Source organism: Staurois parvus, unplaced genomic scaffold (genome assembly GCF_062004578.1).
Source record: "Staurois parvus isolate SC_StPar_1 unplaced genomic scaffold, SC_StPar_1.0 ptg002674l, whole genome shotgun sequence".
Taxonomy (NCBI): domain Eukaryota; kingdom Metazoa; phylum Chordata; class Amphibia; order Anura; family Ranidae; genus Staurois; species Staurois parvus.
Genome location: NW_028320470.1, coordinates 2,153 through 20,166, shown reverse-complemented (window position 1 = coordinate 20,166; position 18,014 = coordinate 2,153). Strand labels below are relative to the sequence as shown.

The following is an 18,014-nucleotide window of genomic DNA, read 5'->3' as shown; positions in this document are numbered from 1 at the left end:
CATATCAATATCCTTCCCCTGAAGTACTAATAAAATATATATATTCATTGACTTAAACCCAAAAACCCACAATTATAGTGAAAAGATCAAAACCCAAAGAGATTACCCAAAAAATAAAAAATATCAAATATATATAAAAGAACAAAAATAAATAAAGTCCCAATATACAAAGTGTCCAAATAATGTGTCCAAACAAAGATCAAATTCTTGATAGGAAGACGCTTCCTACTCCACTGAAGAAGATGCAAATCAATGACAGGTGCTCTTCAAATACCTCAAAAAACAAAATCTCAACATAGTATATTACCTTTTAAATCCCAGAACTAAAGTGCCACACGTGTATCATGCAAAAAAACACTCCAGTGTCACAGCACTCATGTGAGAGAAAAAAAAAAAATTATTTAAATTTTATAAATATCACTGCAAACTATATATAAAGTGCATAATTACCCTAAAACAAACAAATTCCAGCTTGTAATCCACCACATATGTACAGAGTGTCCTTAGATTGGTGTCCTCTTGTTCCTCAGGACCTCACAAACAGACCAGGAATCAGTACAGTGGGGATGGAAAGTTTGGGCCCCCCAGCTAAAAATGTGTATTAATGTGCATAAAGAAGCCAAGGAAAGATGGAAAAATCTCCAAAAGGCATCAAATTACAGATTAGACATTCTTATAATATGTCAACAAAAGTTAGATTTTATTTCCATCATTTACACTTTCAAAATAACAGAAAACAAAAAAATGGCGTCTGCAAAAGTTTGGGCCCCCTGCAGAGTTAATATCTTGTACTGCCCCCTTTGGCAAGTATCACAGCTTGTAAACACTTTTTGTAGCCAGCCAAGAGTCTTTCAGTTCTTGTTTGAGGTAACTTTGCCCATTCTTCCTTACAAAAGTCTTCCAGTTCTTTGAGATTTCTGGGCTGTCTGTCAGCACGGCTCTTTTAAGGTCTATCCATAGATTTTCAATGATGTTGAGGTCAGGAGATTGTGAAGGCCATGGCAAAACCTTCAGTTTACGCCTCTTGATGTAATCCCCCGTGGATTTTGAGGTGTGTTTAGGATCATTATCCATTTGTAGAAGCCATCCTCTCTTTAACTTCAGCTTTTTCACAGATGGCATCAAGTTACCATCCAAAATTTGCTGAAAGTTTATTGAATCCATTTTTCCTTCTACTGGTGAGATGTTCCCTGTGCCACTGGCTGCAACACAACCCCAAAGCATGATTGATCCAACCCCATGCTTCACAGTTGGGCAGAGGTTCTTTTCATTAAATTCTGTGCCCCTTCTTCTCCAAACGTACCTTTGCTCATTCCGGCCAAAAAGTTCAATTTTAACCTCATCGGTCCCCAGAACTTGTTTCCAAAATGCATCAGGCTTGTCTATATGTTCATTTGCAAAGTTCAAACGATGATTTTTGTGGTGAGGACGTAGAAGAGGTTTTCTTCTGATGACTCTTCCATGAAGACCATATTTGTACAAGTATCTCTTTATAGTGGAATAGTGACCACAACTCCAGTGTCTGCCAGATCGTTCTGGAGGGATCGTGCCGTCAAACGTGGGTTTTGAATTGTTTTTCTCACAATCCTGCGAGCTGTTCTGTCTGATATTTTTCTTGGTCTTCCAGATCTTGCTTTAACTTCCACTGTTCCTGATGACTGCCATTTCTTAATGACATTCCGAACAGAGGATATTGACATCTGAAAACGCTTTGCTATCTTCTTATAGCCTTCTCCAGCTTTGTGAGCGTCAACTATTTTCAGTTTCAGTTTTCTAGACAACTGCTTAGAAGAACCCATGGTGCTGATTGTTGGGGCAAGGTCAGATGAGTCGGGGCATTTAAAACCTTTGAGATTGACATCACCTGGTCTTCCCAGACGATGATTGAGAACAATCCATGACACTGGCAGGTCTCAGCTTGGCAAAGGGGGCAGTGCATGCTATAAATTCTGCAGGGGGCCCAAACTTTTGCAGACGCCATTTTTTTGTTTTCTGTTATTTTGAAAGTGTAAATGATGGAAATAAAATCTAACTTTTGTTGACATATTATAAGAATGTCTAATCTGTAATTTGATGCCTTTTGGAGATTTTTCCATCTTTCCTTGTCTTCTTTATGCACATTAATACACATTTTTAGCTGGGGTGCCCAAACTTTCCATCCCCACTGTATGTGAATTATAATCATATATAAAATGTATTGTAGCCACTTACATATAAAAATGATAAGATCAGCAAGACAGCATCCAACTCCTCATGCCCAGTATACGATCCCCTTTCCGTGTGTAGAGGGTCTCCCGATCACCAGGTAATTCCCCCTTGCTACTCCCCGGTTGACAAAGTCCGGAAGAGACGAAACGCGTCCAGGGCACATAACGTTCCCGGAAGTGCTGCGGCAGCCATTTTGGATTCTGGAATCCCTGTGTGTTGGAGGTCTGGAGAGTAACGGTGCACTTCAGGTGTCCCCCAGAGCTACAAAGTGATAGTGCTGGATAGGAGTAGCAAGGGGGAATCACCTGGTGATCGGGAGACCCTCTACACATGGAAAGGGGATCACATACTGGGCATGAGGAGTTGGATGCTGTCTTGCTGATCTTATCGTTTTTATATGTAAGTGGCTACAATACATTTTATATATGATTATAATTCACATACTGATTCCTGGTCTGTCTGGGAGGTCCTGAGGAACAAGAGGACACCAATCTAAGGACACTCTGTACATATGTGGTTGATTACAAGCTGGAATCGGTTTGTTTTAGGGTAATTATGCACTTTATATATAGTTTGCAGTGATATTTATAAAATTTAAATAATTTTTTTTTTTTTTTTTTCTCTCTCACATGAGTGCTGTGACACTGGAGTGTTTTTTTGCATGATACACGTGTGGCACTTTAGTTCTGGGATTTAAAAGGTAATATACTATGTTGAGATTTTGTTTTTTGAGGTATTTGAAGAGCACCTGTCATTGATTTGCATCTTCTTCAGTGGAGTAGGAAGCGTCTTCCTATCAAGAATTTGATCTTTGTTTGGACACATTATTTGGACACTTTGCATATTGGGACTTTATTTATTTTTGTTCTTTTATATATATTTGATATTTTTTATTTTTTGGGTAATCTCTTTGGGTTTTGATCTTTTCACTATAATTGTGGGTTTTTGGGTTTAAGTCAACGGCTACTACACTGCTGCTACACGGCTACTACACCGCTGCTACACGGCTACTACACCGCTGCTACACGGCTACTACACGGCTACTACACGGCTACTACAGTGATCTCCACCAGCTTTTGGCTCCCCTGCTGAGCGGCTGCCCTTCTGCTTACTGAAGGTAGGAGACCAACTTCTCGGCATGAAAGAATGCAAAGCCTTGTCAGATTGGACCAGGTGGATAGTGTGATGTCTCCACCCCGCCTCTCCATCCAAGGGCTCTTCTCATTCTTATGCCATTGGGACATCCAAAAGCAGTCCGGCTGAGAATGGGCAACACAGTAAACATTGTCAGCCAAGAGAGTGACGTACAACCAAAAGTGCCATCAGAGGAGGAATGAACATCCATCTAGTGGAAATGACCAAAAAGGTCAACAGAAGACCTGGTGACCACCAAATCTGGAGATCAGATTCCTGAGAAGCACTAACAGTTCGGGAGGAATGAGCTTGGAGATGGTGGAACCTTACCCTCAGGCTCAGTTGATGAGGTGCCTAGTCCACCTGGAGACAGCAGAGCGAGAGGCAAGGACCTTCTCTAATGACAAAGAGTGGGTCCAACGGTCCAGAAGAAGATGTAGTCCAGAGACAGACTCCAACAGCACACACTATGCCAAGGCAGTGGAGAGAAATCTCCCCAGGATGTCTGGGGGCAGATCAAAGATAGGGAACAACCATGTCCTGGTCAAGGTTGAAGGAAGAAACCACCTGAAGAAGAAGGGAGGCCTTATATCTCAGAACAACCTGATCCCACCAAGAAGGGCTCCTGGAAGGATTGGGCCACCAACTCAGACACTCTCCTCCTGAAAGAGATAGAAACAAAAGAGGTGAGAGGTCTAAAGGAAGGGAGCAGAACTAGGTCAAGATCCCACAATGCCACAGGAGAGCAGACGGGGGGGGGGGGGGGGGGGGGCACCCCCTATGAATGCCTTCCTCAAGGAGAGGTGAGTTGTCTTATAGAAAATGGGCCAAAATCTGATCCTTGGGCCCAGATGTGGTTCAAGGCTGAATTGAAGGGCAGATCTATATTCTGCCCCACACAGAACTTTCTTGGATAGAAGTCACAAGACTTTAGGTAGGAGCGTTGCTGAAGAACAGAAAGATCTGTGTGTGCTCTGTGCGGTGTATGGTGTGTACTGTGGGTGCTCTGTGCAGTGTGTGCTCTGTGCAGTGTGTACTGTGTGTGCTGTGTGCTCTGTGTACTGTGTGTGCTCTGTGCAGTGTGTGTGCTCTGTGCAGTGTGTGTGCTCTGTGCAGTGTGTACTGTGTGTGCTCTGTGCAGTGTGTACTGTGTGTGCTCTGTGTACTGTGTGTGCTCTGTGCAGTGTGTGCGGTGTGTGCTCTGTGCAGGGTGTACTGTGTGTGCTCTGTGCAGTGTGTACTGTGTGTGCTCTGTGCGGTGTGTGTGCTCTGTGCGGTGTGTACTGTGTGTGCTCTGTGTACTGTGTGTGCTCTGTGCAGTGTGTACTGTGTGTGCTCTGTGTACTGTGTGTGCTCTGTGCAGTGTGTGCGGTGTGTACTCTGTGCGGTGTGTACTGTGTGTGCTCTGTGCAGGGTGTACTGTGTGTGCTCTGTGCGGTGTGTACTGTGTGTGCTCTGTGCAGGGTGTACTGTGTGTGCTCTGTGCGGTGTGTACTGTGTGTGCTCTGTGCGGTGTGTACTGTGTGTGCTCTGTGCGGTGTGTACTGTGTGTGCTCTGTGCGGTGTGTACTCTGTGCAGGGTGTACTGTGTGTACTCTGTGCGGTGTGTACTGTGTGTGCTCTGTGCAGGGTGTACTGTGTGTGCTCTGTGCGGTGTGTACTGTGTGTGCTCTGTGCGGTGTGTACTGTGTGTGCTCTGTGCAGTGTGTGCTCTGTGCGGTATGCTGTGTGTGGGGTCTGTGCTGTGTGTGCTCTGTGCGTGAACTCCAAGAACCCCTCCCTTCTATAGGACCCTCCAGGAACCCCTCCATTCTATAGGACCCTCTAGGAACCCCTCCCTTCTATAGGACCCTCCAGGAACCCCTCCCTTCTATAGGACCCTCCAGGAACTCCTCCCTTCTATAGGACCCTCCAGGAACTCCTCCCTTCTATAGGACCCTCCAGGAACTCCTCCCTTCTATAGGACTCTCCAGGAACTCCTCCCTTCTATAGGACCCTCCAGGAACTCCTCCCTTCTATAGGACTCTCCAGGAACTCCTCCCTTCTACAGGACCCTCCAGGAACTCCGCCATTCTATAAAGCTCCCATTAAGTGCCTGGGAATGCCTCTGTTCTGCATGGCTCCGGAGTAATGACAGGAACTGTTTTGTACAACATGGCAGCTACTCCATTCCCGGCCACATGGACACTCTTTGATGGTTCCCCATAATTGGCAGAGAACTCCTGTACAGCTCCTCGTTCATGCCCAGAACCTCCTCCAGTGCCCAGAACCTCCTCCAGTGCCCAGAACCTCCTCCAGTGCCCAGAACCTCCTCCATTCTATTTGGCTCTTCATTAACACCAGAGTACTCATATATGGCTCCCAAAAAATTTGTGGGGCCTCCTCCATTCTTTATGGTCCCCAGTGCCTGGAACCTCCTCTATACTTTGAGGTCCCCATCACCTGAGACCTCTTCCATTCCATATGGTCCCTCAGTGCCTGGAACCTTCTCCATGCTTTATGGCCTCTAGTGCCTGGAACCTTCTCCATGCTTTATGGCCTCTAGCGCCTGGGACCTTCTCTACGCTTTATGACCTCTAGCGCCTGGGACCTTCTCAATAGTTTGAGGTCCCCATCACCTGAGACCTCTTCCATTCCATATGGAATGTCTCCTCCTCCCATGCCCATCTCCAGGATTTCTCAAGGGCTTCTCCCATCCTCTGAAACTCCCTACCCCAATCTATCAGACTATCACCTACTCTGCATACTTTTAGGCGCACCCTGAAATCGCATCTCTTCAGGGAAGCCTACCCCACCCTCACCTAACAACCGATCTCCTCCACTCCTCCTACCACTCCATCCCCCACAGCTATCTCCTCCTGTACCACCATCCCCTCCCTCCTAGATTGTAAGCTCCAAGGATCAGGCCCTCCAACCCCTCGTGTATTGTACGGTATTGTCTCCCTCCATAGTGTACAGAGCTGAGCAAACTGTCGGCGCTATAGGAGTCCTGTATAATAATATGGCCCCCAGTGTCTGGGACCTCCTTCATCCTATAGGTCCTGGGACCCCCTCCATCCTATATGGCCCCCAGTGTCTGGGACCTCCTTCATCCTATAGGTCCTGGGACCCCCTCCATCCTATATGGCCCCCAGTGTCTGGGACCTCCTTCATCATATAGGTCCTGGGACCCCCTCCATCCTATATGGCCCCCAGCGTCTGGAACCTCCTTCATCCTATAGGTCCTGGGACCCCCTCCATCCTATATGGCCCCCAGCGTCTGGGACCTCCTTCATCCTATAGGTCCTGGGACCCCCTCCATCCTATATGGCCCCCAGCGTCTGGGACGTCCTTCATCCTATAGGTCCTGGGACCCCCTCCATCCTATATGGCCCCCAGCATCTGGAACCTCCTTCATCCTATAGGTCCTGGGACCCCCTCCATCCTATATGGCCCCCAGCATCTGGAACCTCCTTCATCCTATAGGTCCTAAGACCTCCTCCATCCTATATGGCCCCCAGCATCTGGAACCTCCTTCATCCTATAGGTCCTGGGACCCCCTCCATCCTATATGGCCCCCAGCGTCTAAAACCTCCTTCATCCTATAGGTCCTGGGACCCCCTCCATCCTATATGGCCCCCAGCGTCTGGGACCTCCTTCATTCTGTAGGTCCTGGGACCCCCTCCATCCTATATGGCCCCCAGCGTCTGGGACCTCCTCCATCCTGTAGGTCCTGGGACCCCCTCCATCCTATATGGCCCCCAGCGTCTGGGACCTCCTCCATCCTGTAGGTCCTGGGACCCCCTCCATCCTATATGGCCCCCAGCGTCTGGAACCTCCTTCATTCTGTAGGTCCTGGGACCCCCTCCATCCTATATGGCCCCCAGCGTCTGGAACCTCCTTCATTCTGTAGGTCCTGGGACCCCCTCCATCCTATATGGCCCCCAGCGTCTGGGACCTCCTTCATCCTGTAGGTCCTGGGACCCCCTCCATCCTATATGGCCCCCAGCGTCTGGAACCTCCTTCATCCTGTAGGTCCTGGGACCCCCTCCATCCTATATGGCCCCCAGCGTCTGGAACCTCCTTCATTCTGTAGGTCCTGGGACCCCCTCCATCCTATATGGCCCCCAGCGTCTGGGACCTCCTTCATCCTGTAGGTCCTGGGACCCCCTCCATCCTATATGGCCCCCAGCGTCTGGAACCTCCTTCATCCTGTAGGTCCTGGGACCCCCTCCATCCTATATGGCCCCCAGCGTCTGGAACCTCCTTCATCCTGTAGGTCCTGGGACCCCCTCCATCCTATATGGCCCCCAGCGTCTGGAACCTCCTTCATCCTGTAGGTCCTGGGACCCCCTCCATCCTATATGGCCCCCAGCGTCTGGAACCTCCTTCATCCTGTAGGTCCTGGGACCCCCTCCATCCTATATGGCCCCCAGCGTCTGGAACCTCCTTCATCCTGTAGGTCCTGGGACCCCCTCCATCCTATATGGCCCCCAGCGTCTGGAACCTCCTTCATTCTGTAGGTCCTGGGACCCCCTCCATCCTATATGGCCCCCAGCGTCTGGAACCTCCTTCATTCTGTAGGTCCTGGGACCCCCTCCATCCTATATGGCCCCCAGCATCTGGAACCTCCTTCATTCTGTAGGTCCTGGGACCCCCTCCATCCTATATGGCCCCCAGCATCTGGAACCTCCTTCATTCTGTAGGTCCTGGGACCCCCTCCATCCTATAGGTCCTGGGACCCCCTCCATCCTATATGTTCACACAGCAGCCAGAATCTCCGTTATTTGGTCAGCGTTGGGCAGATTGGCCTCAGTTCCTGTTCTAGTGACCACACAGGAAGGAAAGTCACCTTCTGCAGTGGGGGGGGGGGGGGGAATCTCACGTTCTCACGGTCTATAAAAAGAAATGTTTTGGGTGGATAACCGCAGAGGAGGAGCCCGGAGCCCATGGAGACCACGGAGCCGTTGTATCCAGAATATTGAGAACGCATGTCTCTGTCCGGCTGTCACAGAGGCAGTAAAGGGGAACTCCGGCCACAGATGAGAACTCCACACTGAGTCCAGTCCCGTCTAGTCCAGGCACTTATAAATGGCGGCATTGTATCGTGATTGGTGGACCGAGATTGGTGGACCGAGATTGGTGGAGAGGCTGATGAACAGGAAGCTGGTCGCCATCCCTACCAATCTGACATCATGGTGGAGCTGGCACAGCACAGCCTGCAGGAACAGAGTTTCACCGACCTATTACTCTTGTGTAATATGGATTTGGGGGGCCTCTCCTGCACCCAGGTTACACCTGTAGCCCATGTATGGATTTGGAGTACCCCTCTTGCACCCCCAGTCTAGATTTAGGGTGCTTCTCTTGCCTCCATAGTACTCATGATCTGTGTGGATTTGGGGGTGTCTCACTGGCCCAGCACCCACCTTTGACTCCTGTGGAAGATGTAGGTCCTTCACCATACACATGACTCCCATGTCTGGATTGGGGTGCCTTCCATACTGTGCACCCCCATTACTTATGTCTAGATTGAGGTTGCCTCTCCTGCACCCACATAACTCCATTGGTGTGTCTAGATGTGGGGTACCTCCCCTGCTATGCACCCATATTACTGTTGTGGTTTTGGGGTGCCTGACCAGCACCCATATCCAACACCTGTGATTTTATGCTTGGATTTGGGGTGCACCCACAAGTCTGGGCCTGTGGATTGTGCCGGGATTTAGGGGTCTCCCTGCCATACAACTCCTGTGGTCTATGAGATGTGGGGTACCACCTCTCTACACCCACAAATTACTTGGGATGCCTCAAGTGCACCCACACAACTCCTGTTATGGTGGGGATTTGGGGTGTCTCCCTGCTATGCACCCCCATATGACTCCTGTGGTCTATGGCTAGATGTGGGTTACCTCCCCTGCACCCCCCTATGACTCCTGTGGTCTATGGCTAGATGTAGGCTACCCCCCTGCAGTCTATGGCTAGATGTAGGCTACCCCCCTGCACCCCCCTATGACTCCCGTGGTCTATGGCTAGATGTAGGCTACCCCCCCTGCACCCCCGACTCCCGTGGTCTATGGCTAGATGTAGGCTACCCCCCCTGCACCCCCCTGACTCCCGTGGTCTATGGCTAGATGTAGGCTACCCCCCCTGCACCCCCCTGACTCCCGTGGTCTATGGCTAGATGTAGGCTACCCCCCCTGCACCCCCCTGACTCCCGTGGTCTATGGCTAGATGTAGGCTACCCCCCCTGCACCCCCCTGACTCCCGTGGTCTATGGCTAGATGTGGGTTACCCCCCTATGACTAGATGTGGGTTACCCCCCCTGCACCCCCCTATGACTCCCGTGGTCTATGGCTAGATGTGGGTTACCCCCCCTGCACCCCCCTATGACTCCCGTGGTCTATGGCTAGATGTGGGTTACCCCCCCCTGCGACTCCCGTGGTCTATGGCTAGATGTGGGTCACCCCCCCCTGCACCCCCCTATGACTCCTGTGGTCTATGGCTAGATGTAGGTCACCCCCCCCTGCACCCCCCTATGACTCCCGTGGTCTATGGTTAGATGTGGGTTACCTCCCCTGCACCCCCCTATGACTCCCGTGGTCTATGGCTAGATGTGGGTTACCCCCCCTGCACCCCCCTATGACTCCCGTGGTCTATGGCTAGATGTGGGTTACCCCCCCCCCATAACTCCTGTGGTCTATGGCTAGATGTGGGTTACCCCCCCTGCACCCCCCTATGACTCCCGTGGTCTATGGCTAGATGTGGGTTACCCCCCCCTGCGACTCCCGTGGTCTATGGCTAGATGTGGGTCACCCCCCCCTGCACCCCCCTATGACTCCCGTGGTCTATGGCTAGATGTAGGTCACCCCCCCCTGCACCCCCCTATGACTCCCGTGGTCTATGGTTAGATGTGGGTTACCTCCCCTGCACCCCCCTATGACTCCCGTGGTCTATGGCTAGATGTGGGTTACCCCCCCCTGCACCCCCCTATGACTCCCGTGGTCTATGGCTAGATGTGGGTTACCTCCCCTGCACCCCCCTATGACTCCCGTGGTCTATGGCTAGATGTGGGTTACCCCCCTGCACCCCCCTATGACTCCCGTGGTCTATGGCTAGATGTAGGTCACCCCCCCCTGCACCCCCCTATGACTCCCGTGGTCTATGGCTAGATGTGGGTTACCTCCCCTGCACCCCCATATGACTCCTGGGATATACCCCTCCCCCAATACACACAGTGTAGCACTTTCTTCTACCTGCAGGAGTCACTGGGGTCTACACCCCGCAGGGATGGGCCCCCCACCCTTCCCAAAATGTAAGCTGTCCCACCCACCGCCCCCTCCCCCCACAAAGGAACATCCACACCCCCCCCAGAAGAAAGAGGCGGGGAGAGGATAACCGTAGGTTTAATCAGGTTATTGCCATCAATACAGAACACAAACAGAATCTGGACCCGTAATTACAGTAAACCCCCCCATGGAGTGAGTGCCCCCCCCCCCCCCCCCAGGCGCCCCGGCTGACAGCCCATCATCAACTCCCATAGGAAGACAGACTGAAACCCTCAACCAATCCCCTTCCCCCGAACTTTGTGGCTTCTGCTCTGGTGGAACCGTTGTCACCGGTACAGGAAATGGGGGGGGTCTCACCAATGGGGACACATACTAAAACCGCTAAAAAAGCAACTCTGGATCAGTTTCTGGGCTTTCAGGGGCCCCAGGGAGGAGCACACCACCTCTACTGGTTTGCAGCGTCCCCTAAAAACACCCAACGGCCTGAAGGTCGCATAAAAGGGCAAATAAAAGAGGCGGTGGCTGGCCGGTGCGCCCTCCCCGGGGGCCCCACTTCCTCCTGACGGGGACAACCACTGAGGACACGCCCCCACCAAGGGTTAACAAGAAGTCAGCACTTCCAGGAAGTATTTGGCCCTCATCCAGCTCACCGCAAAACAGAACTAAAAAGACATAAAATCTCTAAAACGAGAAAATGACAAAAGACCCTCCCAACACCCCGCCCACGTACAGACGGTCCAATAGGAGGAGAGCCCATGCCGGACAGGAACTGCTATTGGCTGGGACTGCTGGCGGCTCCGTTCTCTGCAGCGCCATACTCCGTATATTTCTTGGCACTCCCCTGCACCCGGGCAGCAGGATACTTCTTGGCATTCAGCTCCATCTTGGCGAGGACGGCACGTGGCAGATCCACGTGGCACTTCTCTGCCAGTTCCAGCAGGTAGATGAGGACGTCACTCAGTTCATGAGAGAGGGACTCCCGCTGAGACTGCGACCAATCGGGGAGGCCTTCCGAGACTTCCCCCTGCCACTGGCTGTGGACGACAAGAGAGCGTTAGACCACGGCGAGCACCACACTGCCTCATGAATATGCCCCTCCCCCATTCAACCCATACTAACCATGACTGACTGGACTCCTCCCACCGTACCACCAGCCCCCCCATCACTCGTTTTCAGGACCCCTCATCATACCAACCCTCTGACCAGGACCCTTCATACCGCCAGGCCTCCTCCCCTCCCCTCCCCCCCGTCTGACCAGGATCCATCGTGCCACCAACCCTCCCCCCGTCTGACCAGGATCCATCTTGCCGCCAACCCTCCCCACCCACCCCCCCCCCCGGTCTGACCAGGATCCATCATGCCGCCAACCCTCCCCCCCCCCCGGTCTGACCAGGATCCATCATGCCAACCCTCCCCCCCCCCGGTCTGACCAGGATCCATCATGCCAACCCTCCCCCCCCCCCCGGTCTGACCAGGATCCATCATGCCAACCCTCCCCCCCCCCCGGTCTGACCAGGATCCATCATGCCGCCAACCCTCCCCCCCCCCCGGTCTGACCAGGATCCATCATGCCAACCCTCCCCCCCCCCCGGTCTGACCAGGATCCATCATGCCGCCAACCCTCCCCACCCCCCCCCCCCCGGTCTGACCAGGATCCATCATGCCGCCAACCCTCCCCCCCCCCGGTCTGACCAGGATCCATCATGCCAACCCTCCCCCCCCCCCCGGTCTGACCAGGATCCATCATGCCAACCCTCCCCCCCCCCCGGTCTGACCAGGATCCATCATGCCGCCAACCCTCCCCACCTGACCAGGATCCATCATACAAACCCACTACCTCTGACCAAAACCCTCCATCACCCCACCAGCTGCCTACCACACAGTCTGAGCGGACCCCTCCTTTAAATCCCTAGTCTCCCTGACCCCCCCCAGGCCACATACTCACAAGAGCTCTGCCACCTCCCCCACTTCCCCGACCAAAGCCAGTAGAAGGTTCCGGGGCTGATGGAACTTGTTCCAGTCTCTCTCTGCGGTGAACTTCGCCTGTCGCTGGCGGCTAGAAAGGAAGACGACATTTCTGAGGGTTAAAAGTCTGATCTCTGCGCCAATCTGCACCAAAACCCCTTTGTATCGGCCACACAACGTCCCCAACAGCAGAGGACCCCTACAGAGATCCCCGCCACGGGTCAGCCACCGAGGACGTCCGCCACCCCGATCCCCACCACGGGTCAGACACCGAGGACGTCCGCCACCCCGATCCCCACCACGGGTCAGACACCGAGGACGTCCGCTACCCCGATCCCCACCACGGGTCAGACACCGAGGACGTCCGCTACCCCGATCCCCACCACGGGTCAGACACCGAGGACGTCCGCCACCCCGATCCCCGCCACCGAGGACGTCCGCCACCCCGATCCCCACCACGGGTCAGACACCGAGGACGTCCGCCACCCCGATCCCCACCACGGGTCAGACACCGAGGACGTCCGCTACCCCGATCCCCACCACGGGTCAGACACCGAGGACGTCCGCTACCCCGATCCCCACCACGGGTCAGACACCGAGGACGTCCGCCACCCCGATCCCCGCCACCGAGGACGTCCGCTACCCCGATCCCCGCCACCGAGGACGTCCGCTACCCCGATCCCCGCCACCGAGGACGTCCGCTACCCCGATCCCCGCCACCGAGGACGTCCGCTACCCCGATCCCCGCCACCGAGGACGTCCGCTACCCCGATCCCCACCACGGGTCAGACACCGAGGACGTCCGCCACCCCGATCCCCACCACGGGTCAGACACCGAGGACGTCCACTACCCCGATCCCAGCCACCGAGGACGTCCGCTACCCCGATCCCCGCCACCGAGGACGGCCGCTACCCCGATCCCCGCCACCAAGGACGGCCGCTACCCCGATCCCCGCCACCGAGGGCGTCCGCTACCCCGATCCCCGCCACGGGTCAGCCACCGAGGACGTCCGCTACCCCGGTCCCCACCACGGGTCAGACACCGAGGACGTCCGCTACCCCGATCCCCACCACGGGTCAGACACCGAGGACGTCCCCTACCCCGATCCCCGCCACGGGTCAGCCACAGAGGACGTCCGCTACCGCGATCCCCGCCACAGGTCAGACACCGAGGACGTCCGCTACCCCGATCCCCGCCACGGGTCAGACACCGAGGACGTCCGCTACCCCGATCCCCGCCACGGGTCAGACACCGAGGACGTCCCCTACCCCGATCCCCACCATGGGTCAGACACCGAGGACGTTCCCTACCCCGATCCCAGCCACCAAGGACGTCCGCTACCCTGATCCGCGCCACGGGTCAGACACCGAGGACATCCACTACCCCGATCCCCACCACGGGTCAGACACCGAGGACATCCCCTACCCCGATCCCAGCCACAGAGGACGTCCACTACCCTGATCCCCGCCACGGGTCAGACACCGAAGACGTTCGCTACCCCGATCCCAGCAACCGAGGACGTCCGCTACCCCGGTCCCCGCCACGGGTCAGACACCGAGGACGTCCGCTACCCCCATACCCGCCACGGGTCAGCCACAGAGGACGTCCGCTACCCCGATCCCCGCCACAGGTCAGACACCGAGGACGTCCACTACCCCGATCCCCGCCACGGGTCAGACACTGAGGACGTCCACTACCCCGATCACCACCACGGGTCAGCACACTGAGGAGTGATGTCCATTACCCAGAATTCCACATCAGACCCCTCCCACTAGGGAAGTGCTGCCTTCTGGCTGGACAGAGGTACCCCTAACATCAGCATCCCAATCAGAGGGGGACAGAGACCACCCCAGACTTTGATCAGTGACAGGCAGCTGCTACTACCACTCCCAGCATGCACTGCCAGTGCCCTGTCTGACCTACTGGCTGGCAGAGTTTGCTGAGAGTTGTAGTTTAGCAGCTCCAATGCATCCCCTCCCCCATTAGAGTGCACACTGCACCGCACAGCCTCCTCAGTGACCTTCCCTTTCCTGAGCTACAACCACATCACACAGGAAGGTGGGGGAGGGTGTGCAGAGCCGGGCGAGAGAGTGCAACGGTGTGCCTGAGCCACCAACACCCAACGACATGGGGAGTGTGGGGGGGGGGGGGCTGTAGGAGGACCATGGGAGGAAGTCGGGGGGGGGGGGCTGGAGGAGGACAGAGGACAACCATACAGGAACCATCCCCCCCCTATGCGCAGGACCCCAGCACAGTCTGACCAATCACAACACTCACATTTCCTCCATACTGGGGGAGTCGCTGAACCGGAACTCAGTCTGGGGGCAGCTGGGGGACCGAGAGGCTGAGACACCGGAGAGCTCTGCAGGGGAGAGGAAAACAATTAACACCTGGATAGAGGGACCCCGCCACCAGTCCCAGCACCACAGAGACCCCCCGCCACCAGTCCCAGCACCACAGAGACCCCCCCCCCCGCCACCAATCCCAGCACCACAGAGACCCGCCACCAATCCCAGCACCACAGAGACCCGCCACCAATCCCAGCACCACAGAGACACCCACCCCCGCCACCAGTCCCAGCACCACACCACCCCCGCCACCAGTCCCAGCACCACAGAGACACCACCCCCGCCACCACAGAGACCCCGCCCCCAATCCCAGCACCACAGAGACACCCCCCCCCCAGCGCCACCAATCCCAGCACCACAGAGACCCCACCCCCGCCACCAATCCCAGCACCACAGAGACCCCACCCCCGATCCCAGCACCACAGAGACCCCACCCCCGCCACCGATCCCAGCACCACAGAGACCCGCCACCGATCCCAGCACACAGAGACCCGCCACCGATCCCAGCACCACAGAGACCCCCCCCCCGCCACCGATCCCAGCACCACAGAGACCCCCCCCCCGCCACCGATCCCAGCACCACAGAGACCCCCCCCCCGCCACCGATCCCAGCACCACAGAGACCCCCCCCCCCGCCACCGATCCCAGCACCACAGAGACCCCCCCCCCCGCCACCGATCCCAGCACCACAGAGACCCCCCCCCCGCCACCGATCCCAGCACCACAGAGACCCCCCCCCCCGCCACCGATCCCAGCACCACAGAGACCCCCCCCCCCGCCACCGATCCCAGCACCACAGAGACCCCCCCCCCCGCCACCGATCCCAGCACCACAGAGACCCCCCCCCCCCGCCACCGATCCCAGCACCACAGAGACCCCCCCCCCCGCCACCGATCCCAGCACCACAGAGACCCCCCCCCCGCCACCGATCCCAGCACCACAGAGACCCCCCCCCCCGCCACCGATCCCAGCACCACAGAGACCCCCCCCCCGCCACCGATCCCAGCACCACAGAGACCCCCCCCCCCGCCACCGATCCCAGCACCACAGAGACCCCCCCCCCGCCACCGATCCCAGCACCACAGAGACCCCCCCCCCCCGCCACCGATCCCAGCACCACCAGTCCCAGCACCACAGAGACCCCCGCCACCAATCCCAGCACCACAGAGACCCCCCCCGCCACCGATCCCAGCACCACAGAGACCCCCCCCGCCACCGATCCCAGCACCACAGAGACCCCCCCCCGCCACCGATCCCAGCACCACAGAGACCCCCCCCCGCCACCGATCCCAGCACCACAGAGACCCCCCCCCCGCCACCGATCCCAGCACCACCAGTCCCAGCACCACAGAGACCCCCCGCCACCAATCCCAGCACCACAGAGACCCGCCACCGATCCCAGCACCACAGAGACCCCCGCCACCGATCCCAGCACTACAGAGACCCCCGCCACCGATCCCAGCACTACAGAGACCCTGCCACCAATCCCAGCACCACACCACCCCCGCCACCAGTCCCAGCACCACAGAGACCCCGCCCCAATCCCAGCACCACAGAGACACCCCCCCCGCCACCAATCCCAGCACCACAGAGACCCCGCCCCCAATCCCAGCACCACAGAGACACCCCCGCCACCAATCCCAGCACCACTACATACTTCTCTGCCCCCGCCCCATAGCTCAGCCTTCACTGGGCACATGCTGGTCCCTCTCACCTGCATCTTGCTACACCCACGTGGCTCCATGTGATCTTCCAGGAAAGGCGGGGCCTCCTCCGTACTTATAAGGCTTCCAACCAATCAGCGACGCCGTTACCTCCCGCTCTGCACGCGGCTGCTATAGCGACGAGACCCGCCCTCGTAGAAGGAAACTACCCCGCCCACCCCGAACGTAACTGCCCCTCCAATCAGAGACCGAACAAAGAGCATTCAGGTACGGCGGCAGTGCACTGTTGCCATGGTGACCGTCCGACCCACCCCTCCTATGTATTCCCCTCCCCTTCCGCCTCAGGTCCGCGAATCTCCTGCGGACTCTTCCCTGCCTCTCCCCTCACCGGAAACCCCCACTCTACAGGAGGCGTCCCCCCATGAAGATGTGTCTCCCTGACGCCTCTGCGCATGTCACAGTTTCAGTCACGATCAATTGATTGCTGAACTGCTGCATCCACCTTGTAGAGTTCTCCCTCCTGGCAATGTCTTGTCACGTGACTTCATCATCATACATTTCCAGTTCTGTCCTATGGATGGCGATCGGCTACTGCTGCCGGAAACCGGGGGGGCACATCTTCATGGGATTCCTCTTCATGGGGGGGACACATCTTCATGGGGGGGACTCCTCTTCATGGGGGGATTCCTCTTCATGGGGGGGGGGGACACATCTTCATGGGATTCCTCTTCATGGGGGGCTGCTCTTCATGGGGGGGACATCTTCATGGGGGGGGGGACACATCTTCATGGGGGGGACATCTTCATGGGGGACTCCTCTTCATGGGGGGACATCTTCATGGGGGGATTCCTCTTCATGGGGGGGACATCTTTATGGGGGGACTCCTCTTCATGGGGGGGACATCTTCATGGGGGGATTCCTCTTCATGGGGGGGGGGACATCTTTATGGGGGGACTCCTCTTCATGGGGCGACTCCTTTTCATGGGGGGGACGCATCTTCATGGGGGGGACACATCTTCATGGGGGGGACTCCTCTTCATGGGGGACTCATCTTGATGGGGGGACACATCTTCATGGGGCGACTCCTCTTCATCGGGGGACGCATCTTCATGGGGGGGGATGCATCTTCATGGGGGACTCCTCTTCATCGGGGGACGCATCTTCATGGGGGGGGACGCATCTTCATGGGGGGACTCCTCTTCATGGGGGGACGCATCTTCATGGGGGGACGCATCTTCATGGGGGGACGCATCTTCATCGGGGCGACTCCTCTTCATCGGGGGACGTATCTTCATGGGGGGGGGGAGACTCATCTTCATGGGGGGACTCATCTTCATGGGGGACGCATCTTCATGGGGGGACTCATCTTCATGGGGGACTCATCTTCATGGGGGGACTCATCTTCTTTTCAAAGGCCGGAAGGTCTAGAAAC

At 56.2% G+C, this 18,014-nt stretch overlaps 2 protein-coding genes across 2 annotated transcripts in view; both read right to left on the bottom strand.

The window, feature by feature from the left end:
* LOC149429979 (integrin alpha-L-like) overlaps positions 1 to 11,462 on the bottom strand; it is a gene marked incomplete at its 3' end in the record, with an annotated part of 62,161 nt that extends 50,699 nt beyond the window's left edge. Inside the window, exon 1 of the mRNA XM_089666289.1 lies at positions 11,335 to 11,462. Within this exon, the coding sequence (XP_089522415.1) occupies positions 11,335 to 11,361 (27 nt within the window). The remainder of the gene's footprint in view (positions 1 to 11,334) is intronic.
* DCTPP1 (dCTP pyrophosphatase 1) lies at positions 10,706 to 16,855 on the bottom strand. The gene is made up of 4 exons (XM_089666290.1): positions 16,633 to 16,855; positions 14,848 to 14,932; positions 12,550 to 12,660; positions 10,706 to 11,638 (listed from the first exon to the last, which is right to left on the bottom strand). The coding sequence occupies exons 2-4, from the start codon at positions 14,856 to 14,858 to the stop codon at positions 11,377 to 11,379; spliced, it is 384 nt and encodes a 127-aa protein (XP_089522416.1). The 5' UTR covers positions 14,859 to 14,932; positions 16,633 to 16,855; the 3' UTR covers positions 10,706 to 11,376.
* Between the last annotated feature and the right edge of the window lie 1,159 nt (positions 16,856 to 18,014).